The sequence below is a fragment of the Mustela erminea genome, chromosome 13, assembly GCF_009829155.1.
Source record: "Mustela erminea isolate mMusErm1 chromosome 13, mMusErm1.Pri, whole genome shotgun sequence".
Classification (NCBI taxonomy): domain Eukaryota; kingdom Metazoa; phylum Chordata; class Mammalia; order Carnivora; family Mustelidae; genus Mustela; species Mustela erminea.
The window spans coordinates 84,163,749-84,189,950 of record NC_045626.1 but is presented as its reverse complement, the minus strand read 5'-3'; the positions used below and the strand labels follow the sequence as shown (position 1 = coordinate 84,189,950).

At 47.2% G+C, this 26,202-nt stretch overlaps 1 protein-coding gene across 7 annotated transcripts in view; it reads left to right on the top strand.

Moving 5' to 3' along the window:
- Window positions 1-26,202, top strand: part of CUX2 (cut like homeobox 2) — a 316,587-nt gene that overhangs the window by 36,237 nt on the left and 254,148 nt on the right. For 2 of the 7 annotated variants that reach the window (XM_032309657.1, XM_032309658.1), the window contains exon 1: window positions 21,179-21,496. The exons of 1 other annotated variant lie outside the window; for it this stretch is intronic. In XM_032309657.1, coding sequence (XP_032165548.1) covers window positions 21,434-21,496 — 63 coding nt within the window. In that variant the 5' untranslated portion in view covers window positions 21,179-21,433. Of the gene's footprint in view, window positions 1-21,178; window positions 21,497-21,972; window positions 22,208-24,296; window positions 24,439-26,202 lie in introns of those variants that run through there. 4 more of the 7 variants (XM_032309660.1, XM_032309662.1, XM_032309666.1 and 1 more) reach the window with 4 other exon arrangements.

Here is a 26,202-nt window from a genome sequence, read left to right as displayed (position 1 = left end):
CCTCATGACTTCATTTAAACCTAATTATCTCCCAAAGACACCATTTCAAATACCATGATATTAGGAGTTAAGGCTTCCACATTGAATGGGGGAGGACAGAATTCAGCCCACAGCAATCAATTTGCAGTTCAGGTGCAAAGTAGACCAAATCTCAAAGTGAGAAAAGTGGTTGAGACTCACTGGAGAAGGAGGATGGGGAGTGAAAGAGCTTGGAGTGGGCACTATTAGGAAACCACAGGCCCACCTACCCTCGTTGCATGCCCTGACCGTTGGTGTAATGGCTAGACCTTCAGGAGCTAGAATTCATGGCTAGGATTCACTGTTGTGACACTGAGTGTCTTACCTTCTCTGGGTGTAAGTTTCTCTATCAGTAAAATTCCGACTGTAGAAAATAGTGCTGCTTATGCCCACAAGCCATTCCCCTTTCTTGTGCAAGCAGTCTTTTGGTTTTCCTTTGATCAGCTTATGTCCTTGTGGCTTTACCCTCCACCACCACCCTGCCCCAGCTTGGGAATGGGGTGTGTCATCTGGGCCCAATCTAGGAGAGTGGGGTGATTGGCTCAGACATAAGCATGTGATCTCACCTAGACTAATGACAGTCTTCCCCAGGATATCTGATGGAAACTTTGGGTTCCATCAGAACCTTTGGGAGGAGGCTTTCTCTTTCCCCTGGGGACAAGAACCTGGGAGGTTGGACCCCTGGGCAGCTATCTTTGCCACCCGAGGGAATAGTCTGCCTGAGGATGAGGCCAACACAGAAGAAATCAGAGCCCAGAGAAGGAGAATGACAGTGTCTGAAACTGAACCTCTAGGCTGTGCCAGGAGCCCACTGCACTGTTAAACTTTCCAGTTAAACAAACTAATAAATTATTTTTGGTGTTTCTCACCTGTGCCCATGTCACCTTATTGTCTCAGGTTTGGAAGCGCCACCTGCCTTTCAGTGCAGAAGAGAATTGTAATGTGTCCAAAATCTCATAGGTGTCAGGAACTAATACCCTCCTTGACCCTCACAACACCCGGTAAGATAGCAGAGCCACTGTATTGGGGATGGTAGGCACTATGGGTGCCCCCCCCCACATCTGCAAGTCAGGTGGTCCCACCCCTTCCTAAAGTACTGAATCAGGGCAGGCACGTGACCCAGTCCTGACCACTCAGACGTGAGGAGAAACCTGCTGGGTGGGGCTCCCGAGCGCCACCTCTGGGGTCCTCGAAGAAAACTTCCCGTGAACTTGCTTCGTGGTGAGAAGGAAATCCTGAGGCACTGCAGAACAAAAAGTTGGAAAGCGCCAACCTCTGGGGTTGACCCGTTAAATTAGCCACCTTGTGATATGTTCTATGTCAAGACTCCCCAGAATGGGAGATAACAGTCATCTCTTTCAACCAATTTGGAGTCAAGATTTCTGTTACACTCAGAACCATTGTGAGCAACGCACTCCCATTTTATAGATGACAGAGGTAATTTCTGAGAGGGGAAGTTGCTTTCTCCCCTTTTATTGTCTAGATCATTTTGGCTGGGTGCAGGTGACAGAAACCCAACTCCAGCTGCTTAAGAGAAAGTGAAGAGTAAACCAACGTCCTGCAACTGGTGAAAGGGTAAACTGAGGTACAGTCATGCAGTGTTTTATTATTGCTTAGCAATGTAAAGGAACAGATTACTGATACACCAATGACATGGATGAACTTCAAATGCGTTATGCTAAGTGAAGGAAGTCAAACTCACAAGGCCACAGACTGTGTGATTTCATTTATATGCCATTCTGGAAAAGACAAAACTTTAGGCACAGAAAGCACTTCGGTGGTTGCCAGGTGGTTGAGTTGGGGGGAGAGCAGAGAGCAGATGACCAGGAGAATGTGGGATTTGGGAGTTGAGGTTAGAACTGTACTACATCTCCATTATGGTGCTGGTTAAATGTATTTGTTTGTCAGTACTCATAGAACCACAGTGAAAAGTGAGAATTTTGCTGTATGCATATTATACTCTAAAAACATTAAATTAAAAGTCCTGGGGTCAGATGGAGAGTACCTACTTAATGGGTACAGAGTTTCTGTTTGGGGGGGGGTGACAGTTTTTGGAAATAGATAGTGATGATAGTTGCATAACATTGTGAATGTAATTAATGCCACTGAATTGTATGCTTAGAAATAGTTAAAATGGCTTTTTTATGGTTTGTTGTTATTCTTTTTTTTAAAAGATATTTATTTATTTGAGAGAGTGAGAGATCACAAGCAGAGGAAGGGAGAGGGAGAAGCAGACTTCCCTGCTGAGGAGGGAGCCCCTACTGGGATTTGCTCCCAGGACCCTGGATCATATCTGACCTGAAGGCAGACGCTAAATTGACTGAGACACGCAGGCTCCCCTAAAATGGCATTTTATGGGACGCCTGGGTGGCTCAGTTGGTTGGGCCACTGCCTTCGGCTCGGGTCATGATCCCAGTGTCCTGGGATTGAGTCCTGCATCGGGCCCTCCACTCGGCAGGCGTCTGCTTCTCTCTCTGCCTCTGCCTGCTTGTGGCTTGTGCTCTCTCTCTATGACAAATAAATAAAAACCTTTAAAAAATAAAATGGCATTTTATGTTAAATATATATATATATATATTTTTTTAAAGATTTTATTTATTTTGTTTGACAGACAGAGACCACAAATAGAGAGAGAGAGGAGGAAGCAGGCTCCCTGCCGAACAGAGAGCCCAATGCGGTGCTCGATCCCAGGACCCCGGGATCACGACCCGAGCTGAAGGCAGAGGCTTTAACCCACTGAGCCACCCAGGTGCCCCATGTTAAATATATTTTACCACAATTTTTTTCTGTATAGTTGACATAATATTATATTAGTTTCAGGTATGCAAAAAGTGATTTCACAATTTATATACGTTACAAAATGCTCACCACGGCAAGTGTAGTTACCATCTCTCACCACACAGAGTTGTTATTGACTGTATTGCCTATGCTGTACTTTTTTTTTTCTTTTTAAAGATTTTATTTATTTATTTGACAGAGATCACAAGTAGGCAGAGAGGCAGGAAGAGAGAGAGGGGAGGAAGCAGGCTCCCTGCAGAGCAGAGAGCCCAGTGCGGGGCTCAATCCCAGGACCCTGGGATCATGACCTGAGCCGAGGGCAGATGCTTTAACCCACTGAGCCACCCAGGCGCCCTGCCTATGCTGTATTTTCATCCCCATGACTTATTTTATAATCGAAAGTTTGTTTCTCTTAATCTTCTTCACCTTTTTCTCCTCTCCGCTCTTCCTTCCCCCTCTGACAATCACTACAATTTTTTTTTTTTAAGTGAAAAAATAAAAATAAAAAAAAAGGACCCAGGCATAGATTTCAGGCATGGCTGGATCCAGGATTCTCTCCATCTCTCAGGCTTTCTTTTCCACTGCCTTGATTTTATTCCCAGGAGGCTCTCCTCAGATGATGACAGAGATGGCCTTGGGAAGTTCCCAATATACTTCCTCTCAGCTTAGCAACATAAGAAGGAGGGAAGTGCTTCTTTCCCACTGGTCTCATTGGCTTGCCTTGGGACATGAGCTTGCCCCCCACCCAACCACTGGGCCTGGAGTACTCCACTGGCCAGCTCTGGGTTATATGTGTATTCCCAGAGCTGGGGTGAATACTTCCACTGAGACCCCTTGGAAAGAGTGCAGAGGGAAGGATCTCAAAGAAAACCAAGGAGCTTTGCCAGGAGCCCCTACACCCAAGTTAAATGTTGAATGGCCCAGCCGCAATTCTCGGCCCGACATTTATGCAGGCTGTGCCATTCTGTCCTTACATTCTCTCCAGCAAAGCCCACGTAGGTACAACATACACTCATCATTCCATCCCTGGGTTTGCATAAAAACCCACGTCCACGAAGTAGCAACTGCAATGTTTTTCAATCACACAGCAAAGATATTTAAAAATATCACCCATATGTGTTTTAAATACAGGCAAATAGCTGGCAAGGCAGTCGGCTTCACACCCGCGTGCCATTCTGAGTTATAATCTTCTCGTTTCCAACTCTCAAAATCACACGTTGAAGGCCAGACAAGCTCAGAACACTGCTAAGGCTGTGCGTCTACCCAGAATCTTCCCAAACCACACAGCCTTGCTTTCTTTCCTGGTAGAGGAACATCTATGATCCCGGGAAGGAATTTAAGTGCTCTTAGACTTGAGCTGAATCATTTGCCCCCCCCCCCCCCCACTGAGAATACAGAAATGGAACCAGGAAGATTTTTAGTGAAGTTTGAGGAAGTTTCCAGCCTCCTTAATGAAAGCCATTTTCTTACCAGTCCAGCCCACACCAGCTTTCTGAACACCCCCTGTCTGCCTGCCTGCCTGCCTGTCTATCTATCATGCTATTTGGTATTAAAGTCTTTAAAATTCGATCTTGTTGGGGCGCCTGGGTGGCTCAGTGGGTTGAGCCACTGCCTTCGGCTCAGGTCATGATCTTGGAGTCCTGGGATCGAGTCCCGCATCGGGCTCTCTGCTCAGCAGGGAGCCTGCTTCCTCCTCTCTCTTTCTCTGCCTGCCTCTGCCTACTTGTGATCTCTCTCTGTCAAATAAATAAATAAAATCTTTAAAAAAAAAATTCAATCTTGTTTATATTACAATCTTATAACTTAAGACTCCCCACATTTTCTCATCTTCCAGATTTATACTTTCTTTTAATAACCAAAATAATACCCTTCCACTATAAATAACAGATAACTGCAACTCTGTTTAAAATTATAATAGGCATTCTTTATATCATACAAGAAGTACAGAGGTAGCTGGGTCCAATTTTGGTGTGATCAGTGGCTACATGATATCAATTTTCTACCCTGCCATCCTCTGTGTGGCCTCTACCCTCAGCCTGCTTTCCATCACGGCCCCAATATGGCTACCCCTGCGCCAGACATCACATCTAGGGACAGAAATGTCCATAAGAACCTTTCCTAGAAGCACTTCAGCAGCTCTTACCTCACATCTCTTGACTATAACTTCGTTACATATCCACTCTGAGGCCAGACGCCAGCAAGGGAAATGAGCGGAGCAACACCAGGCAGAGGAGGAGGAGGAAGAGGAGAAGGAATGGAGGAATTTGGGCCACGGGGAAGGAGAAATCAGAGAGGTCTTGGAGAGCTTGTGTAATTTTCTCTTTATAATCTCTCCTGAGATGGGTGCACATTTTGCTGATTGCCTCTCTTCTCTTCCTAAATGCTCCCTCCTGGCCCCTGGCTGCTCCCTGATCCTTCTGCCACCTCCCTGCATGGGCTTGACTAAGGCAATTTCAAGTTTCACTAGTCTTGTCGACTCCCTGCCCACTTTATATGAAGCTGGTCCGTGCTTATAGCCCTTATGTATAATCAATAAGCCCCCAAACTCTGGAATATGGACAGTTTTTATTTTCAAGTTTGTGGCAAGCATTTGGCGACAAAAATCTGCCCAGGACTGGTACAATGTGTAGAGTTAAAAAACAACAACAACAGCAACAACCCACTTAATGTGGACAATCATACATTTTGCTGCAGAAATATTGATGTACTGGGCCACATAGGGCTTCCCAGACCTTGCATATAATATACAGTATATGGTATTCTGAAAACCTGAGGGAATTTGAATTCCAAAATACATCTGGTCCCGCGGGGTTTGGATAAAGCTGGTTATGAAGTTTGACAATGAGTATCATCATTCCCATTTTACAGATGAAGAACTGAGACGCAGCTAAGTTCAGCATCTTGCCCAAGTTTACATAGTGAGTATGGCCTAGATTTAAATTTGGGATGTCTAATGTCAAAGCCAAGACCATCACCCAATGCAACGCTTTAATCTTTCACATCCACATGCACCATTTTTCCAGGACCTATGTGCCTTATATTATTATTTACTTAATATTTTTCTCTAACCTGGCTCACTTTTTGCTTAAATAAATGTCTTTGTAAAAGGAAACTTCCTATCACCATTCTAAATGGAAATCTGGCATCTCCTGCCATAAATAGAAAATAGCTACATGTAAATAAATACATTGAGAGTAAAGTAATGAATTAAAGCCTTGGCTGCCAGAAGAGCTGAACCAGAGACATGTTCTCTGTTTAAAAGGGAGATTCTTTTTCCAGAGACAGAGGTATTATAGACATTCTAGCCCCTCAGTGAACTGTGGGCTTCGGAGTGATCAGAAAGGCTGAGAGACACTTGAAAGATAGCCATCTTCCTCCCCGTGGGATTTGAGGTTATAGAATGTCCTGTGCATGCTCTAGAAATATCTGAAGGTCATAGACCACACTTCGGGAAATACAGAGCTCTGCACACTTGAGCAGCTGCCAGCTCGCAGCCACCGCATGGTGTCTGTGCATTTGCTGTCCACCTACTGCCCTTGGACGACAGACCCTATCGTCCACGATCCAACCTTGACTGATCAGCCCCTTCCCTTTCATTTTTGGCCATGACCCTGTAAGGATGTGGATCCAGAGCTTCTAGAGGCCTTGATATCAGACTCATGGACAGAGTAGAAAGAGCAAGATCAAGCTGACATCTAGACAAAAGCAGACGGGAGGCAGCTCAGCTGAAAAAGCCCTGACGCATTGACATGAGCTGATCATTAAGCTGCACCAAACTTGAGAGCGCTGCTGAGAAGCTTTCAGGTGAGGTCAGTTTGATGGGTCAGCCCGGCTGAATGAGGGTGCCCATTACTCACACCACTAGTCTGGGTGTTGCTGTAAGGGTATGTCCTAGATGTGATTGAAGTTTATAATCAGTTGACTTTAAGGGAGATTTTTCTCTGTCGATTCAATTAGTTGAAGCGGTCCTAGGAGCAGAACTGAAACTTCCCTGAAGAAAAGAAACTTCCTCCTGTGGACAGCAGCTTCACCATAGACTTCCAGTCTGTTCTTCGTCATGGAAATCCCAAGGATTTCAGACTTGGCTATTGAGCCCCACAACTGCATAAATCAGTTCCTTGCAATAAATCTCTTACTATGTGTATCTCCTACTGGTTCAGTCTCTGGAGAGCCGTGCCTGATACAGTAGCAAAGGAGAACTTACATGGAAGACTATGCATGTTTAGACCATTTTAATAAATAAATGTAACTGTTTTATATTTCATTCATTCTTTACCACACTAGCAGGGTTTAATAGTTAAGCCTTTCCTGCCCTCAAGGAAAAACAACTAATTTCAGTGGATTTGACCATCCTAGTCCATTGTGGAAGAAGAAGGGAGAGGGGGAGACTGTAGAGGGTTATCAAAGGCCTTAGTCTAGAGCGTGCTGTGGGCAGGGACTGAACCTTTTTTCAGCACAGGTACTACCTCTTGCGTGTGGGCTGACTACAAAATGGAGCACTCACCAAGACAGTAGCCACTTCTTTCTTGCCCTCCCCAATGCTCATATTTTTGGGGACCCCAAGGTACCTTGCCTTAAGAAAACTGACATTTGGAAATTGGAACCTACCCAAATAATCAAACCGTCATCTTCAACAGTTACTGTGTACTCACTGTGCACCAGGTATATTCACGACATGATTTCAAGACCCTCACAGTGGCCCTGCAAAGAAACCCAAGTTCAGAAAAATGAAATGTTCCCAGGGCCACATGCTAAGTGGCACACAACAGGTTTAGCCCTGGTTTTTTTCATGAAGTCAAACAATGCATCCTTAAACAATATACAGTATAGGGTCACCTGCTTTTAAATTTTACATAAATAATATTGTACTGTTTGTAATCTGCAACCCGTTTTCTTTGCTAAGCACACTATTTGTGAGAATTGTCCATGTTGAATAGTGTGGTTTTGAATCATTATTCCCTCCGTTTATAGATTTTCATTGTGTGAATACAGTACGATTTATTCTATCCAGCCTGCTATTGATGGGCATTTGGGTTGTTACTTTTTTCCCCCTTTGTTTTTGTTTATTTGTTTTGTTCTTTTGCTATTATGGGCAATCTTTTGTAAACAATCTTATGGAAAGATACAAATCATTTATATCCTGCTGGATACACTTGGACAAGAATTCCTAGTGAATTTATCCTTAGAAATCGATTGCTGGGGCAATCGGCATGCATGGTTTCTACTTCGCTAGATTCTGCCTGCCTGATTCTTTTCTAAGTAGTTGTACCAGTTACACCCCCACCAGCAGTACATGAGGGTTCCAGTTGCTCTACATTTTTTTTAAGATTTTATTTATTTATTTGACAGACAGAGATCACAAGCAGGCAGAGAGGCAGGCAGAGGGAGAGGGCGAAGCAGGCTCCCCGCTGAGCAGAGAGCCCGATGTGGGGTTTGATCCCAGGACCCTGGGATCATGACCTGAGTCGAAGGCAGAGGCTTTAACTCACTGAGCCACCCAGGTGCCCCAAACATTTTTGATATAACTTAGTATTATCTGGCTTTAAAATTTTGGTCAATCTGATGAGTGCAAAATGGTATCACATTTTGGTATTAATCTGAGTTTTTCCTAACAACTAGGGAGGCTGAGCTTTTTGGGTATTTGTTGGCAATTTGAGTGTCCTCTTCTGTGAAATACATGTCTGGGGCTGTCACATGGAGCTCTAGAAAGAAATCTCTTTACACGAGGTCATCTTGGGATATGTAAGTCTTTGTTTCTTTTGAAGCACCAACTTGCCAAAAACAGTTGACATTTAAAACCTTAACAAGGGACGCCTGGGTGGCTCAGTTGGTTAAGCACCTGCCTTCGGCTCAGGTTATGATCCCAGCGTCCTGGGATCGAGTCCCACATCGGGCTCCTTGCTCGGCAGGGAGCCTGCTTCTCCCTCTGCCTCTGCCTGCCATTCTGTCTGCCTGTGCTTGCTCTCTGCCCCCCTCTCTCTCTGATAAATAAATAAAATCTTTAAAAAAAAAAAAAACCTTAACAAAGAAGAGAAATAGGGTGAGGGCTAAGGGGAAGTTGAGGCAAAAGAAGTGGGATTCTTCTCTGTTTCTCTCAGTGATGTCCCTTAAGAGTCAGCATTGAATGATGGACCTCATTCTAGCTATTTTTACAGGATTCACACGTTTCGGTTGGGATCTTCATGCTCCCACTCTGGAGTCAGGAAGGAAGCAGCACTCCCCTTTCTCACGTGTGAAAAATGAGGTTTGGGAGGATCTAGGTGGGTTGCCCAAGGCCACATGGCATGGGGACTGAGTGGCTCAGGTATAAAACCTGCTAGGATCCCAGAACCCAGAACCAGGGGTGGAGACCACCAAGAACACTGAAGAGAGCACCAGGGAACCTCACTTGCGGGCCAAGGTGGATCCTGTCAGGGCAGTTGGATGGCCTAATAGCGGGGCTCATCAGATTTCAGGGAGCTCAGAGTCTTAGGTCAGGCTGAGAGCACAAAGCCACATGGCATCCAGGTTGGGTGAAACCACAGAACTGGCTCAGGAAGGGGTGCAGGGTCTGGCCTGTCAGTGGGACAGCACTAGGACCACTTGCTGCAGTGATAAGTAGGCCCCAGTGGTCCAGCATGAGAGGTGTGTTTCGAAGTCATGGGATAATCCTTAGCAGGTTTTCCTGAGTGAGGGGTTCTGTCCTCCATGTGTCATCCAGGAAATCAGGGTCCTCCCTACCCTTGACTCTTGCATCCTCCTGGGCCAGCCCAGGCATATTCTTTCCATGGTAAAAGGCAACCATGCAAGAGGGCAGGTATAAACATACAACATATCTTGAGATGGAGGCTTAAACTGGCACAGCAACGCTTCACCTCGTTCTGTTAGCCGAAGCAGGTCATGTGGCCGGACTCAAGCTCCTGAGAGGCAAAGCTCCTGGATGTAAGCCACACAGCCAGGGAGCCAGAGGTTCAGGGTTCAGACAAAAAAGCCTTGAGTCAAGGCTTCTGCCGAACGCCATGCCACATCCGAAAGTGTCTCCCTTGAGCTGGCATCATCAGGCAGCCAGTGCCCAGCAACTGACTTTTAAATAAAATGTGGAGCACCCAGTTTCCTGTACCTAATCTCTCTTCTACATTCGTCTCTTGTCTGAGCCACCATCTGTCCCTCCACTCTGTGGTGATGCTTCAGCAGTGGGGCGAAGCCTCGCCAGCCAGGTTCCTTCCACCTTCATGCCACTTAGCAACCTCCAGCAGATGCAAGTTTTCTGACACAGGCTCCCATGATTAGCAGATTCTCTTTAGTTAGCTTTATTTCCATTACATTTATCGCCTCCCCAAGATTATCGTAATTCCATAGCCCTCCAGGATACACATCTCGAACATGGACATTTTCCTCCCTTGGGATTAGGAGGAAGAGGGGGACTCTGGGGGACTTGCTGGGGAGCACCTGCCCTCGAAAAGCAGACTTCAGCCTCTGGGGAAGTTTCCCTCTCTTAGGAGAGGCTGGGAAGTCAGAGCTGATAGGACAGCTCTGTAGGATTAGGGAACGGGAGAAATCCAGAGGACTCTGCTTGGATCTTAACCCACTCTCTGGCTCTGTGGCCCTGGGCAAGTTTTGTGCCTCACTGTCCTCATCTGTAAAATGAGAAGAATAATAATGCCTACTTAATGGAGTTGTTGTGACATTAAATCATTTAATTCCTAGAGAAGGCTTAGTACAGCACCTGGCACATGGTGATTAAATTATAGTTAGTTCTAAACATACAGATATTATATGGAGCTCCTGAGGGTCATCTGTCACCCTCCAGATATCACTTGTTTCCCCCAAACCTCACTGCGGACAGTGGCAGTCTGCATTTATGGAATGCTTACTGATGTCAGGCTCTTTGCATGCATTATCTGGTTAATTCTCACAACATTAAGAGGTACCACTGTGCATATGGGGAAACAGGTTGGACAAGGGGAGTGACTTACTCAAGGTCACATCTCAAAAGTGGCAGAATCAGGATTTGATTAAGAATTTGAACCAAGGGGCGCCTGGGTGGCTCAGTGGGTTGAGCCTCTGCCTTCAGCTCAGGTCATGGTCTCACTGTCCTGGGATGGAGCCCCGTGTCAGGCTCTCTGCTCAGTGGGGAGCCTGCTTCCTCTTCTCTCTCTGCCTTCCTCTCTGCCTACTTGTGATCTCTCTCTGTCAAATAAATAAAAATTAAAAACCTTAAAAAAAAAAAAAAAAAGAATTTGGACCGGGGTCCTTCAGATTCCAGCCTTGCTTCTATTACCCCTGAACTATTCCTGTCTTTGGTCTGAGAGAAATGGAGAGAGTAATGGATTTTGCGTCCATGACGTTGTTTCCTTCTTTTAACCACTTGTTGGGGACTTTCCCCCACCTCACAGTTAATGAAGCCCACTCAAGGGATGGAGTGACTTGCCCAAGGGCCCACACCCAGGAACGTTTAAGCCCTGGTCTCCATTTAAACACAGGTCCGGGGCATCTGGGTGGCTCAGTTGGTTAACCATCTGCCTTCGTTTGGGTCATGGTCCTGGGGTGCTGGGATAAAGACGCACATGGGGCTCCCAGCTCAGTGGAGAGTCTGCTTCTCCCTCTCCTTCTTTCCCTGCTTCTGTGCTTGTGTGCATGCTCACTCTCTCTCTCTTCCTGTCTCAGGTAAATAAATAAAATCTTAAAAAAAAACCAACAACAACAAGGGACTCCTGGATGATTTAGTCGGGTAAGCGGCTGCTTTGGGCTCAGGTCATGATCCCAGGCTCCTGGGATCGATCCTCGTTTTAGGTTCTCTGCTCGGTGGGGTGTCTGCTTGTCCCTTTCCCTCTGCTCCTTCCCCCACTTGTTCTCTCTAGCTCACTCTCTCTCAAATAAAGAAATAAAATCTTAAAAAAAAAAAAAAAAAAAACCAGGTCTGACTTCAGACTCATTCTAGGCTGTCCAATGCTTAGATACACGGCAGTTGATTTTGTGTCCATGATGTCATTTAGTTCTTCCAAATGCCTGTTTGAGGACCCTCATTTTATAATTGAGCATACTGAGGCATGGGAGAGAAACTAGCACATGGCAGAGCAGTGATTTAAGCTCCTTCTCCTGGACCCAGTGTTCTTTTCCCTGACTTTGGCCAGGGAAATTGTTGCCCAGGGAAGGGAATAGGAGGAGAGAGAGACAACTCTAAAGGAATAGGGGTGCTCCGAAGTCTAACTTTGGGTTCAATCTCTTCCTGCTAGCCAGCCTGGGTACTCACCAGAGCCTCAGTGGTCCCAGGGCACTTGGCTTGGAGGTGGGGTTGGCGTATACACCAAGTGTCCACCAGGTGGGGCTTTTGCCAAAGGCCGGGCTCCAGGAGGCCCCAGCAGAGGCGTTGCTGCCCCACCCTGGAAGGTACCACTGGGCACACACAAGCGCATGTATCACCGCTGTATGCTCATTCACATGCACACACAGGCTGTGTAAGTCTGTGTGTGAGCACACAGGTGTGTCCCAGAGAATATGTTTCTGGCTTGTGTTCAAATGTGCACGAATGAATGTGTGGTGTGCATGCAGGTGTGTGTGTGCATGCGTATGTAAAGGTGTATGCATGAGAGTGTGCATAGGGGTGTATACAAACTATGTCTGTGAGAGCAGGTGTGTATATATGTGTGCACAAAAGGGGGGATGGTACATGGGTGGCAGGTTAGACCCTGGCCTGAGGTACTGAGGATCATTTAAAAGTCTCTTTCGTATGCTGTTTTCACAGGCAGGGTCTGGGACGGGCCCCCGATGCCTGGCACATTTGCCAAAGATCCTGATGGACCCCAAGGGTTTGGAGCAGAAGGGCTCATGCAGAAGGGTTAGATTTGCTTCCTGGGTCATGGAGCATTTGAAGTGGAGGGGAGGCTTTGCTCCCCCAGGCACTGAGGGGTTCACAGAGGTTTCTGGGGTTGAAGGGATGGGGACCCAACCTCAAAGGAGAGCTTTCAGAATCTTCATCCTGGGCCCCCTGAGCTCTGGAGAGAGGCTGGAGACTGTGAGTTTAAGGGAAGGCTCTGAATTTCAACCCAGGCTGAGCCCCTCACCAGCTGGAATTGAATTAAAAAATTCAAAGTGAGTTCAAAGCCCCACAGAGATTTACAGGCAGCTGAGAAAGGGAAGGGGGTGGTATTCAGGGTTGAGAACCTCAACCTTGACATCAAACAGAACAGGATTTGACCCCCAGCTCAGTTGCTTACAGGCTGGATGACCTTGGGCAAGTCACTTACCATCTCTGAACCTTTGTTTCCTCAGCTATTAAGGGGAGGAAATGACAATACTTATCTCCAAGTGCTGTTACAAAGAGGAAATTAGATAATGGGCAGAGCAAGCCCAGCTTGGGGAAAGCAGGCCATAAATGGCAGCATTATTATTTTCCTGTCCTTTGGGGACAAGTGGATCATCTTTTGTTTTGGGGAACCTAAGAGCCAAGAAATCAGAAGGTTTAAGGAGGCTGAGAGAGTGGTAATTTAGGGACTGGCTCCTGGGGTGACAGAAACAACCCCTATTAGCTACGCTTTGTCTGAATGGTATCTTCCAGAAGTACCTACATTGCTCTCCCTCCTGCCCTGAGCAGGGCCAGCAGAAAAAGCTAAAGCTAGGGTCAGGGCTTCTGTAGCAGGACTGTAAAAGTGCATAGTTTCTCACTGCGCTTCTAAACCATGCTCAGCCACTGTCCTGTTGAGTGAACTTGGACAAGATATTCTGTCTTCCTGACGCTCAGTGTTCTCACTGGCAGAATGGATACAGCCATGATAGATGTGAGATTTGGGGAGAACTTTAGAAAGGTCCCTGGTGCATAGTAGGCATCAATATGACCGTGATGATGACAGTGCAGCAGTAACACAGGGACAAAATGAAAATTGTAACGATTCACATCTTGCTATCTCACTTTCTTTCTTTCTTTCTTTCTTTTTTTTGGTTTGGCTTCCTATTTTGCTGACTAAATGAAATGTGAGAACCTCAGATGTGAAGAAGGAGCAATGAGAGAGGGAAGGGGCAGACATGGAGGACAAGGGAGGAGGCACCAGGGAAGACTGAGCAAATAAGAGTGAGTGATGAGTGGGAGAAGATGGACGAGACATTTGAGGGGAGAGGAATTACAAATAGAGACTAGAGTGGCTGTTTTAATGAAGGGAACTTCAGGGAAGAAGCAAAAAGGATTGTTAAGATGTTAAGTGCTTCATACCTTGCCCCTTAAGAAAAGCTGCAATAACAGTCTACACTCTTCATCAGGTTTTAGGGGTACAATTTGTGGAGTTTTATTTAAGTGGGTGGGTGGGAGTGCTGGTGGGGGTGCTCAGTTCTTCTCAGGGCACAGGAAAGACCTATGGCTGTCCTTGGGAGCTCACAGTCTTGGGAGCCGATGGAGGAATCAGTGCCCTAGTGGGCATGAAGCCAAATGGAGACACTCGTGCCAGAGATGTGGGACCTAGGAGAGATGGAGAGCCAAATGGGTTCCCTCAGTTCCGTGGTGGTTGTTTGGGAGGTCTTAGGTCACTGTCTGGTTTGCACACTCCACTGCTAAAATGGGATGCAGAATTGGAAGGCAGGTTCCTGCCCAGGGACCAGCTTCTCAGGGGCTCAGCAAAGCTGTGTGCATGAAGAGGAGCCTGTGCCAGTGAAGAGCAGAGTCCTAGAAACTCTAATTAGCTAATGTTTCTAAATCTCCTGGAAGCTGCCAAGTGCCAAGTGGTGTTTCATTCCGGGGATGCTCAAAGAAAATTCAGTCTTGGTTCTGCTATAGCTACAGCTCTGAAAGGGACCCTGGGCTATTACATGAGCAGAGCTGTTAGGATGCTTAAACAAGCAACCAGACGTGGCATAGTCAAGTCATTTTAATAAGGATATAGTTTTCAGTTAAAATGTTTTGTGCTGTTGGTAAAAAAAGGAACATTTTTTTTGGTTTGTTTCCTTAAATCTGTAGCATGCAGACACCTCTACCTGGGGCTTGATTTTTGTGTAGGGTGTGAGGTAGGGATCTGATTCTATTTTCTTTTTCCCATATGGGTAGTCAGTTGGCTCAGCACCATATTGAAAATGAAGTTGTCTTTTCCCCACTAGTTTATAAGGCAAGCTCTGTGATGTAAGTCCATTCTGTATTTGTATGAATCTATCCTAGGCTTTTATTTTTTATTTTTTTAAAAAATATTTTATTTATTTATTTGACAGAGAGAGTTCACAAGTAGGCAGAGAGGCAGGCAGAGAGAGAGGAAGAAGCAGGCTCCCCACTGAGCAGAGAGCCCAACGTTGGGCTCGATCCCAGGACCCTGGGATCATGACCCAAGCCGAAGGCAGAGGCTTTAACCCACTGAGCCACCCAGGCGCCCCTATCCTAGGCTTTTAATTTTGTTCCCTGAGTCTATTTGTCCTTCTGCCTCACTGTTTTTATTATTATAGCTTTATAATTAGTCTTAATATCTGATAGGAAAAGTTCCTATACTTTATTATTCTTTAAATGCCCTGACCTTGGCCCTTGCATCTCCATAAGAATTTCAAGATGGGCTTGGCCTATTCTGTGAAACACTTTATTGGGATTTTTATTGGAATGGTCTTAAGTTTATTGATTAATTCGGACAGAAATGACATCTTCACCGTATTAAGTCTTTCAGCCCATGAACAGTTCATGTTCATGGACTGCCTCTCTATTTAGTCCATTCTTCTCTCATGGACATCTCAGATGGATATGGCATTCTGTGGTATGTTTATCTGTCAGGGTCTCAGGAGAAAACAGATTCCCTCCCACCCCAAAAGAATAAAGATTTCTTTTTCTTTTTTTATAAGATTTTTATTTATTTATTTGACAGAGAGAGTTCACAGCAGACAGACAGGCAGGCAGAGAGAGAGAGAGGGAAGCAGGCTCCCTGCTGAGCAGAGATCCCGATGCGGGACTCGATCCCAGGATCCTGAGACCATGACCCGAGCCGAAGGCAGCGGCTTAACCCACTGAGCCACCCAGGCGCCCCAAGAATAAAGATTTCTGATGATAAAGTATTTGTGATCGTAAGAAATTTTAGGTAATAATGTGAAAATTATAAGTGGCCTCTAAACCCATTTTCTAGAACTAATTCTGTTAACTATATGATATCGAGTTTTCTTTAACTTTTTCCTAAGTACCACATTTTAAGCAGAGATGGGATATTTCTTAATATCCTATAGCCTAGATATGTTTATTTTGTCTTATATCCTAGATATCACTTCAACACATATAAATAACATTAACATTTCTTAATAACTGAATAGTGTTGTGTGGTAGGTCAGGGTCCCAGAAGGTACACCCAGCCAAGATTTGTAAATGAGACCATTTACAGAATTGTGGGCAGGAGAATGTGGAAGCACCCAGATGCTTACAAGAGGAGGAAGACATTTCCACCTCAGATCTCAAAGGGTGTGGGGAGGGAGAGAGCCTAGTGAGAGCAGAAAGACAACTTGACCCGGACTGTGTCTGTAAGAGAACCCCATCACTGTCAGAACTGCAGTGAGGTAGGGAAGGAGCTGGGAAATAAATACCCTAACCTTTCCCTCTTCCCACCTTCTTACTACCAAACAGGTCCCCCATTGGCCAAATCCATCTGGATGTCAGAGAACAAGGGAGCCTGGGAGATAGAGTCCACAGAGGCTGGCTTCCTGGGGCCCTGGGCAGGGGTAGAGTGAATGGGGAAGGAGGGACAAAAGGAGAATAATCAGCACATTACAAATACACTTGTTTAACTAGTCTCCAACAGGAGTCAGGCAAAGGGAGACTGACCCTCTTGTGTTGTCCTCTCCAGTCTGATTGGTCAATGAGAGTTGGACTTGGGTAACACTGCAGCTCTGCTTTCTGGCCATCCGCTTTTTCACCCATTTTTCCTCCCCATAAGAGACAGGGCAAGCTCAAGCGCCCCAGGCCTAATGTGAGTGAACTAGGTGTCAGGCCTGGCTCTGCTCTTTCACAATCATTTGACCATTTCTCTCTCAGGACCTTATTCTTTTCACCTGCAGTTTGGGAATGCAGATCGCTGTTCCATGCATCGTGAGACCACGAACAATGATAGCTACTAGATATGGCACATTTACATAGTGCTTCACAGAAATTAACTCTTTTAATCCTCAACATTTTTGTACGATTATTAGCACCATTGTACACCTGGCAAAATGAGGCTCAAAGAGGTAAAGTCACTTGCTCGAGGCCACAGAGCTTGTAAGTGGCAGAGCTGGAATTCATATCCAGACAGTCTGACTCCAGAGTCTTGCTTCTAACAATATATTATGCTAAAGATTTACTTATAAGCATCCAAAAACCAGTAGGTGCTTAGTAATAGTAGAGGTTGACAGCATTGTGTTTGCACATAAGGAGTTGGTGGTTTGGTCTTCGGAGTTGGTCACTCCGACCTCTGGATCTGGGACCTAACCATGGGCCCACGTCCAGGACTCCACACCCCTGCAGGTGTCAGCCAGGCAGTACCATATCCCCTGCTCCACTCCGAGGGCTGTCTAATGCTTCCAGATAAATTTGGAGTCTCTAGCTGTCTTTCTCCTTGCCTGGCAGCTGCGGTGGGCAGTACAGAGCTACCGAAGGACATTTTCTTTTGTTTCAGCTTCGATGCTGGGGATTTCGCATATCATTATGTTCATGGCTAAGGACCTGCCATTATCTTCCCTGGGATTCTTACACAGTTTATGAATTTCCTAAAGGATTCAGCTCTCTGTCTGCTTCTGCTTTCAGGATAGTCTATCCCAAGCCACACTCTTCTTCCTCTGGGGCAGGGAGAGGGTGTCATCTTTTCCATTGTAATTTTTAAAATACTTACCTTGATAAGTTGGTCTTTGAGAATCAGGAATCAACAAGGAACCTGCTTAAGTATTTTTATATCTGCACGTGTGTGTGTGTTTGGGCAGGGAGTGTGCATGAAGAACATGAAAAACAGCTTTTCGCAAAAATATTTAATATTTTAGTACTTTAGTTTTCAAATCTGAGGCTGATTACTAAAAGAGTGCTTCCTGGTTTACCGTCTTTCATTAAGGACCACCCATAATAATATCATTTCCCCAGCTAACTCTGTTTGGGGGTAAACACTTAACTGCTTAATTCATTATTGCTGAGCTTGAGACGGTAACAGATGCCTTTGGAATATAAGCCCTCACATCTAATAAGGCACTGGCTCACGATGCGCTTGGAATATGGTGGGGAGAGACGGCTGAAATTTATTTTGTGAATAAAGCAATAAGCCACTAAGCAAAGCTAATATGTTTCGGCCCAGGCAGAAAGACACGATCATTCAGTATTTATGTAGCAACCCGTTCCTCAGTGGGACTGCAAGTTTCTACCATTAAAATTGTCAGAATTCTTCAGAGACCCACTGCATTAAGTCATTTAAAAATATCACAGACTTAAAACAATCTGAATTATTGGATTTTCTTGCTGCTCTTCAGTAAGCATGTTTGCTGTGGCAATTTCCTGCTCGGTCAAAGGTGCAGCCTATGTCAGTCAGGAAAGTAGAAAAGTTCCATGCAGAATTTTTATTCTGAAGCCCAATAGTCCTAACAACTGAAAAAAAGTCAGACATAAATTTATTTTTTTCTTTTAACTTTTTCTTTTGACATAATATTAAATTCCCAGAAATGCTGCACGGAAAGTACAAATTGCTGTGTACACATCATCTAGAGTCCTCAGGTGTACCATTCTGCAACATTTGCTGTATCATTCTAGTAGATAGATATAAACAAATACATGCATATTATTTTTGCCTGAACTATTTGAGAGTTAGTTGCAGACATGATGAGGTCTGTTCCTTTACCCCTAAATATCTCACTCTGTTCTCTAAAAACAAGCCTCTTTTGTTATATAGCCACAATACAATAATCAAAACCAGGAAATTAACATTGATACAATGCCATTAAGCAATCTATTGACTTTATCCTAAATTTCTCATTGGCTCTAATTAATGCACTATACAGTAAAAGAAAATCCTGGGTCATATGTTTTAATTGGTTGTCAAGTCTCTTTTGCTTCTTTAATCTGGAATAGTTCCTTCATCTTTCTATGTGTTTCATGTGACATCAACATTTTTAAAGAAAACAGACTATTTTGTAGAATTCCCCCTTCACTTGGGTTTGTCTAATATTTCTTCACAATTAGATTCAGGTTATGTACTTTTGGCAGGAATATCACAGAAATGATGCTGTGTCCTTCTCAGTACATCATATCAGGAGGTACACAATGTCAGTTTATTCCATGACTGCAAAGTCAGACATAAATTTAAAATTATCTTTCATCAAAACCTTGGTTTGTTAAAAATTGCTTTGAAGGGTTTCACACTCACTCCAGATTTTCTATTACAGGTCTTTAAAAAACAGACTCAAAGACAAGGAAACTGCAAGCTTTACAGATGCTCAGGAGAAAATGTAGCCATTTAAAAAAAATTGCAATGTGATAGTTATGAAATTTCTCTAAATTCATTTTGCAGAATGAGAGCTGTAATTTAAACGTGAAGTTATCGAGAGCTGAGATAAACCACACATCACGTGCAATTTAATCTGGCAAGGAAACAGGCCACTCGGAATTGCTAACTAGGCCTAATTCATTACATCTTGGTGAATGCTGTACTTTTGGTCTTACGAGTCTTTCAAATTGTGCATTAATATATTTACCCAGGCCTCATGGAAAATGTATGGGGATGGTAACAGAAATACTGTATCCTTGTTTAAATCACATTACATTTTTTAAACAGCTCAAGTGATTGCTCAGAAAGATCACACCTTCTTCTGAAGCATTTATGAAACAATTATTTACATTACATTAAAAACTTTAATTGCCTTGAAGCACGTGCTCCAAGACACAAATATTGGAAAATCATCAAAAATATCCATCACGATTCTCTCTCCTTTACAACTCTTCTAAACTTTATCTTTTTTACAACCTTCTGTATTGATCTATTGTCCCAGACCAAGAGTGATGTCAGAAGTCCAAGCTGGGTCATAAAAAGAGAATATAATTTCCATTTGCTGTCTATAAAAGCAAATCTTTTGACCAGAGAAAGAGGGAGGAAGCGTTCTTTTTGGGGGAGTAGGGAGGAGGGTGGGGTGGGATTTGGCAGGGGACTTGCCAGAGAGGGAGGGTGACCCCAGGGTCAAGAGTGCGGGTGGGATAAGTGGGTTAGTGATGGAGGGATTTAGGGGGTCTGAGATCCTCCTGGGGGTGGGATGTTGGGAGGGGACTGGGAACCTCTGGCTTGCACAGAGGCAAAAAGAGGGAAAAATGTAAAGGAAGAAACTTATCCCTCATCCCTATTGTCCAAGGTCGAAATTGCAGAAGAGGTAACTTCCCTCGAGCTGGGCTAAAGACTTTCTCCCAAAAGACAGTCGTAATAAAGGAGCCTCATACTGCAAAGGACCTGAGGTCCCCAGCTAGAAGGCCCCTCGGATAATAATGATGATAACAATAGCAGAAATTTCTGTAGTTGTTGAGAATCCTAAAGACCCCATAGCAGGGCTACGGCCCCCTCAACAGATCATAACAATAAAAGCTAACCCATTCTACGCAAATTATAAAAGCCAACTCACTGAGGGGGTTAAAGTGCTCCAGAGATTTGGCTAAGGATCCCTTCCAATAATCATCGAAACAGTAAAAGGGCCTCCCATTCTAAAGTTATGAGGAGCCTTTATCTCTAGACCCCCAAGTAATAACAGTTATAAGAACTCCTATTGCGAAGGATCTGAAGCCCGCCCCCATCCCCTCGCCCTGCAAGGAACCCTGATCTCTGGCTAAGGCGCCGCTCCCCAATAATCATCAAAACAATATAATGGCTTGGAAACTGCGCGCGGCAGTGGTGATATTTCCCACGACTCAGTGGCGCCCCCGGGCGGCTTCCACCGGCCCGCTGGCAGGCTCCCACACGCCCGCCGGCCCGCGAGTCTACGCGGCCCTACCTGCGAGCTGCAACCCTCCGATCCGAAGCTTAGCTGGCGGAGGAGCGGTAGCAGCCCGAGGCACGTGTTGTGTGTCCTCTGATTGCAAAAGAAAAAAAAAAATCATCGCAAACTATTAACTTTTTTTTAAGTATGCAATGCAGGGGGTGGGGGGGTAGACAGGTGCGAAGTGGGGGGTGTTGGCGTTCCGCTTGCCGGCCTCCCGCAGCCCCCCCTCCCAAACTTCCCTTTGCATTGATCAGCACGTTACGTCAGTATTGATAAGTTTGCAAAAAGCCAAAGTCAAGTGCAATCGCGCGGCACACCGACCCCGGACTTGGGGGGGAGATGCAGCGAGCGCTCCGCGGGCCCGGGAGCCGGCTGCAGGCAGGGCAGCGGCGGCGCCGTCGCCTCTCGAAGAGGCTGCCTCCCCCCCACCCTCCCCTCCCGCCCCATCCTCGGCCGCCTCCCCCGGGCGGGCGCCGAGCTCCCCGCCCGGCGCGCTCCGCCCGCGCCCTCCGGGGGTCGGGGGGGCGCACGACTCCCGGGCCCGGCGGCGGCGGCGGCGCGGCGGCGCCGAGGGGCAGCGGGTGGAAGGAGGCCGGGGGACGCCCAAGGGGCCCCGGGCGGCGGCGCTCAGGGCCCGGGCGGCCGGCGGCGGCCCCGGGGCTGGGGGGAGTCCAGCCCGGATATTGAGTGCAGCCATTGAGAAAAGCCAAACTCTTGTGTGTGTGCGTCTCGAATAGCCCCCAAGATGGCCGCCAATGTGGGATCGATGTTTCAATATTGGAAGCGATTTGATCTACGGCGACTCCAGGTTAGTGCGGGCAGCGCCGGCCGCGCGGCCGTGGGGAGCCCTAGGGCGCGCCCTGGGCGCATTGGGGAGGTCCCCGGGAGGGTGGGCGGGCGCCCCGGGGCGGCGGGCGGCGGCTGCTGGGGCTCGCTGGGGCTCGGCTGCCCGCTGCCCATCGATAGGTATTAGGAATTGATCTCGCCGCTGCTCTTTGTTCGGTTCAATCATCGATTAGCCGCCGCGACCATGGAGAAGCGCTAGTGAGCCCTCGGCCCGGGGAGCAAGCCGGCGGGAGAACGGCCGAGCGAGGCACGGGGAAAGCAGAGGCTGCGGTCCCGGGCAGGGGGCTGCCGGCGGGACCCCCGGCAGCCCCCCTTGCGCTGCACTTTGCGCGCCTCCCAACTTCGCGGCGCCCGGGGAGGCCGCGGAGCGCGCCGCGTGCCTGTCCGCGGCCGGCTGGGGCTTAGGCGAGGGAGGGAGGGAGCTGGTGGGTAGGGAGGTGGAGGAGGAGGAGGAGAAGGAGAAGGGAGGAGGAGGAGGCTGCTGGGGTTGGCGTGGAGGCGGCTCCGCGCCCCGCCGGCCGCCGGCACCTCGGCCGCCGCCGCCTGCCTGGCTGCGCAGCCCGGACGCGCCGCCACCCAAGGGCCGTCGCTGCTGCCGCCCCAGCCGCAGCTGCCACCATCACCGGACTGGCCGCCTGCGCCGGCAGACCTCTCCTCGGGCCGGGTTCTCGGGGTTCGTCTTTGCTTCTTGCCTTTACCCCCATTCCACCCTCTTTTTAAGTCCAAATGGGGCGGGCGGTGGAGATGGGCCCGGGGCGCGCGCAAGTTTGCGCTGCCGCCTCCGGGGCCGTGGAGAGCCTGGAGCTGCGCAGAGCAGGTGACTCCCGGCTCTCGGGCCCATGGGAACTTTTAAATGGGAGATTCCCCTGCAGTCTTCTTCCTCCTGCTTTCCCTCCCGCCACTCCCCTCTTTTCTTCTTTTTCTCTTCTCTTTCCCTCTCTTTCCCCAGGGCTACTCCCTCCCAAACACCAGCGCTTTATTCTCCACTCCACCTTTCTCTGGAAGTCTGTATGTCTCTCCTAGATTTGGGGGTGTTCTGTGCTAATCCCCTAGGAGGTGGGACTGGGGGTGGAATCTCAGAGAACACCCGCGGAAGGTACTGCTCTAGGCTCTGTACTTTCTGGGGTGCCCCAGGACGCTCCTGCCAAGTCCTCCCAAACCCTGGAGTCTTGCAAAGTCTCGGCATGCAGTGGGAACAAGGGGCGGGGAAGTGTTGCTGAGAACCAGGCGATTAGAACATCCTGCCTTGGCCTTGACATTCGCAGAAGAAGTGAGAGCATCAGTCTGGAGATAAAAAGGGACACACTTATTTCTTTTTTGAAAATCCGCCTGCAGATCTTCTTAAGTTTCTTCTGATAAGTGGTTCCTATACCCTCCTCCTCCTAGCCACTTCCCAGCCCCCTCCTTTCTAACCCCCCACTCGTCCCCTCCCCCAGCCATTGAGCTGAGAGAAAATCGGGGCACTCAGGCATGCAGTTAATAACTGCAAGTGCCTTGCAATTCCAGGTCCTCTCTCGAGTTGGGGCTACAGTTTGGTGACCAGCTGAGGCGGGCCAGGCTGTGAGCTGTGCTTGCCCGTTTAAATGATGCTAAAGTGGCCTTTCTGGAAGAGTGGGGGGTGTGTGTGGGAGGGAGGGAGGGGAGAGAGAGAGAGAAATAGAGAAAGAGGGAGAGAGGGAGTTGGGCAGCCACATTGGGCTTGGCACGAAGGCCAATGGTAATCGTATTCCCTGCTAATGTTTGTAAATGAGACCGGGGCACGGCTGGGGGACAGCGTCTTTATTTATGATTGATGTTCTGTAACATAAGGAATGACAAGAACGTGGCAGACAAGAGGAGAGGAACCAGAAGGGCTGGCGAAAGCCCTTTGCAGGGTCCTATTGTTATTCTGGGCTGGAGAAAATTTCCGCGTCGAGATTTACAGCGCTGGTATTTGCTCCCGGTTGGCCAGAATGTCAGTTAACACAATTTTCATTAGATAACTCGTTTTCAATCCAGGGAGCTCCGGCTGCAGCCGGGAGGGGTGGCTAGAGCTGGGGCTGGGTGCTGAGGGGTGGGTGCGGCTCCCAGGGGGCCGATTTCTGAGCTGGGGGGAGGGGGTTTGAACCTCACTCGCTTCCTTCTCCAGCTCCTGGGTCTTTTGTGGAGCTGTTGAGGTCACCCAAATCTTGATTCCATTTGGACTCCGTTTGGACTCCCACTGATCTAGGAACCCTTTGTTAGGGTTTTAGAAGATGCTGAGGTAGAAAAGCAAATTTGAACTGGAAATGATGAAGGTGGAGGGGTGGAGAGTCTTGTTCAGGTGAAGGGGAAATGGGACCAACACCCCCACCCCCACAGGAGGACGGTGGTGGTGTTTATTAAGAAAATGGCTGGTGTGTCTGGCACAAAAGGAGCAGGCTCTCAGGGAAGGGGGTAAGCTCATTTACATGGATATTAAGTGGGGGGGGGTGTCCCTGAGGGAGTCTGAAAGGCTGCACACTTCTAGAGAGCAGAGAAATAAACGTGGCAGCCTTAGCTGCATGCAAACATTGAGACCTTCACATCTGCCACGGTCCCCACCCTCGGCCTGAAGTGTTCAGTGGCTCCCCTGCCCGACAGGCCTGCGGCTTCAACCTGCATTCTCACTGATGGCATTTTTGTTGGAAACGGATTATGAGCCTAAGCACTTTTGCCCGGGATCATCTCTTGTGCATAATGCTAATGACTCCTACGCCACACTTTTATTTTCATTTTTTTCCCTTCCCACTTTCCTCTTATAGGGGAGATAACCAGAAAGGAAAACTTCTGCTGGCTTGTTCTGAGATCCCGGTAGGAGAGGCGGGCCCCCACCCCAGGCCCTGTGCAGGCCGACAGCTTTGAGCCCACTCGTCACGCGGCCCAGCTGCCTGTGAGTGTGAGGAGGTGTGTGGCTTCAATTCTTGGTTGTTCAGGTTCAGTGGTTTCTCGAAGCCTGCTTGCGGAGAGTTAAAGTGGCCGAGGCAGCAAAGGCGGCCTGTGTCTCCAGGCCAGACCATGCTGCTGACGCCACCCCAATCCTGGCAAGAAAGGTGACCTTGTACCAGCCCAGCATACAGCCCTCCGGAAGTATATATTTTTTCAAATATGGAAGCAGTCCAGTTATTCCTTCCAGCGCCGTCTCTGAACACAGCAGGGCCGTTTTCCTAGGATGGAAGTCAGTCAGCGAGTCTTAACGACTTACGGCTGATGGTAAAGATGCTCTGACATGTGGTACCCTATTCCGGGACCCCCGAAACTGCTTCCCCCTCTCTTTTCTCCTTTTTTTCCCTCTGCTGCTAGCAGTCCCAGAGACAAGAAATAAAATTCCATCCCAAAGATAATGCTAGGCATATTTCATTTGGTTATAAGATTGCTTTATGGTGAACATTACTAATGCAGTATTTTTTTATGGCTTTTCTGTGTATAATCATTGTAACCGGATTCATACCTTTATGATTTTCTTTTTCTGCTTTACTTTGCCACTTTTTTTTATGATGATCCAGGTCCAGTCTCCTGTGCTATCTTTTTGTTTTGTTTTTTTTTCCTTTAAGAGAGCTAATCAAGCTGATGAGAGTTGACGGTGTCCAGGCGAAATGAGGGCTCCCACTCCCAATTCACATCTGTGTTTCTTAGGAGGAAAGAGTTTGGCTGGAAGGACCAGATAGGACAAGTTTTGGAGGAAGAGGCAAATTCTGCTTAGGGTTTGGGTGTTCAGGGAGGAAGAGCCACAGGGAAAGCAAGAGAGGCTAGGTATTAAAAGGAGTTTAGAGGAACGTTTGGGAAGGTGCACATGGGAGATGGTGCTTGATGGAATGTTTTTGCCTGCTCAAAGTTTAGAAAGAGCGTGGATGTGATTAAAATATTATAACCTTATGATATTCTGAAGTGCATAAATTTTACATATCAGCCACAGAGAGTTTAGACATCCATTAGAGCCTCTGACAGCTTGACTTATCTAAATGTGCTATCATTTAACAATGTGTCAAAATTCCTCTTTCTATAGATGACAGCAGTAAATAAGCTATCAGCCCTGTTGGCGGAATCCTAACTTTGGAAACTTCGCAGTAATAGAATTGCTGCCGGGGTGGGGAGCGTGAGCAGACTGGGCTTGCCATAGCCGGGGGCCATGAGATAGGTTGGCATTAGGCAAGGGCTGTGGGTGGGTCCGAGGGAGGAGGACGAGGAGAGGTGGGGGGCACAGGGGGTGAGGGGAGATTTCTAATAGCAGCTCTGTGAATAAGACCAAACAATTGGATGGCCCCCTGGACCCTTACAAATCCAACCAGTGGGGGAGCCCATTCTCTCTTCCTCTCCCATTCGTTGGAACCCATACCCTGTGGGCCTTTTTTTGCAGAAGGAGCTAGAAACAGGTGTTAGAGAATTTATTTAAAGAACCCAGCAGTCTTTTCTGGGCATCCCAAAATTCTGATTTCTCATCTCGACAGAAATTGCTTCCCCAAGATGGGCTCTGTCTTTGCTAGAAGAAAAACAAGCACTGTCTCATCTCTGACCACCTTTGCTATTGGAGATCTTGAAGTTTCTTTTGTAAATACCTGGGTTCACTGTAGAAAATTGCAAAACCACAGACAAGCCTAAAGAAGTAAATAAGCTTCTCGGTGGGTTATTTCAGATGAACATGGTGCTATTTAGCTTTTCTAGTTGTGCTGC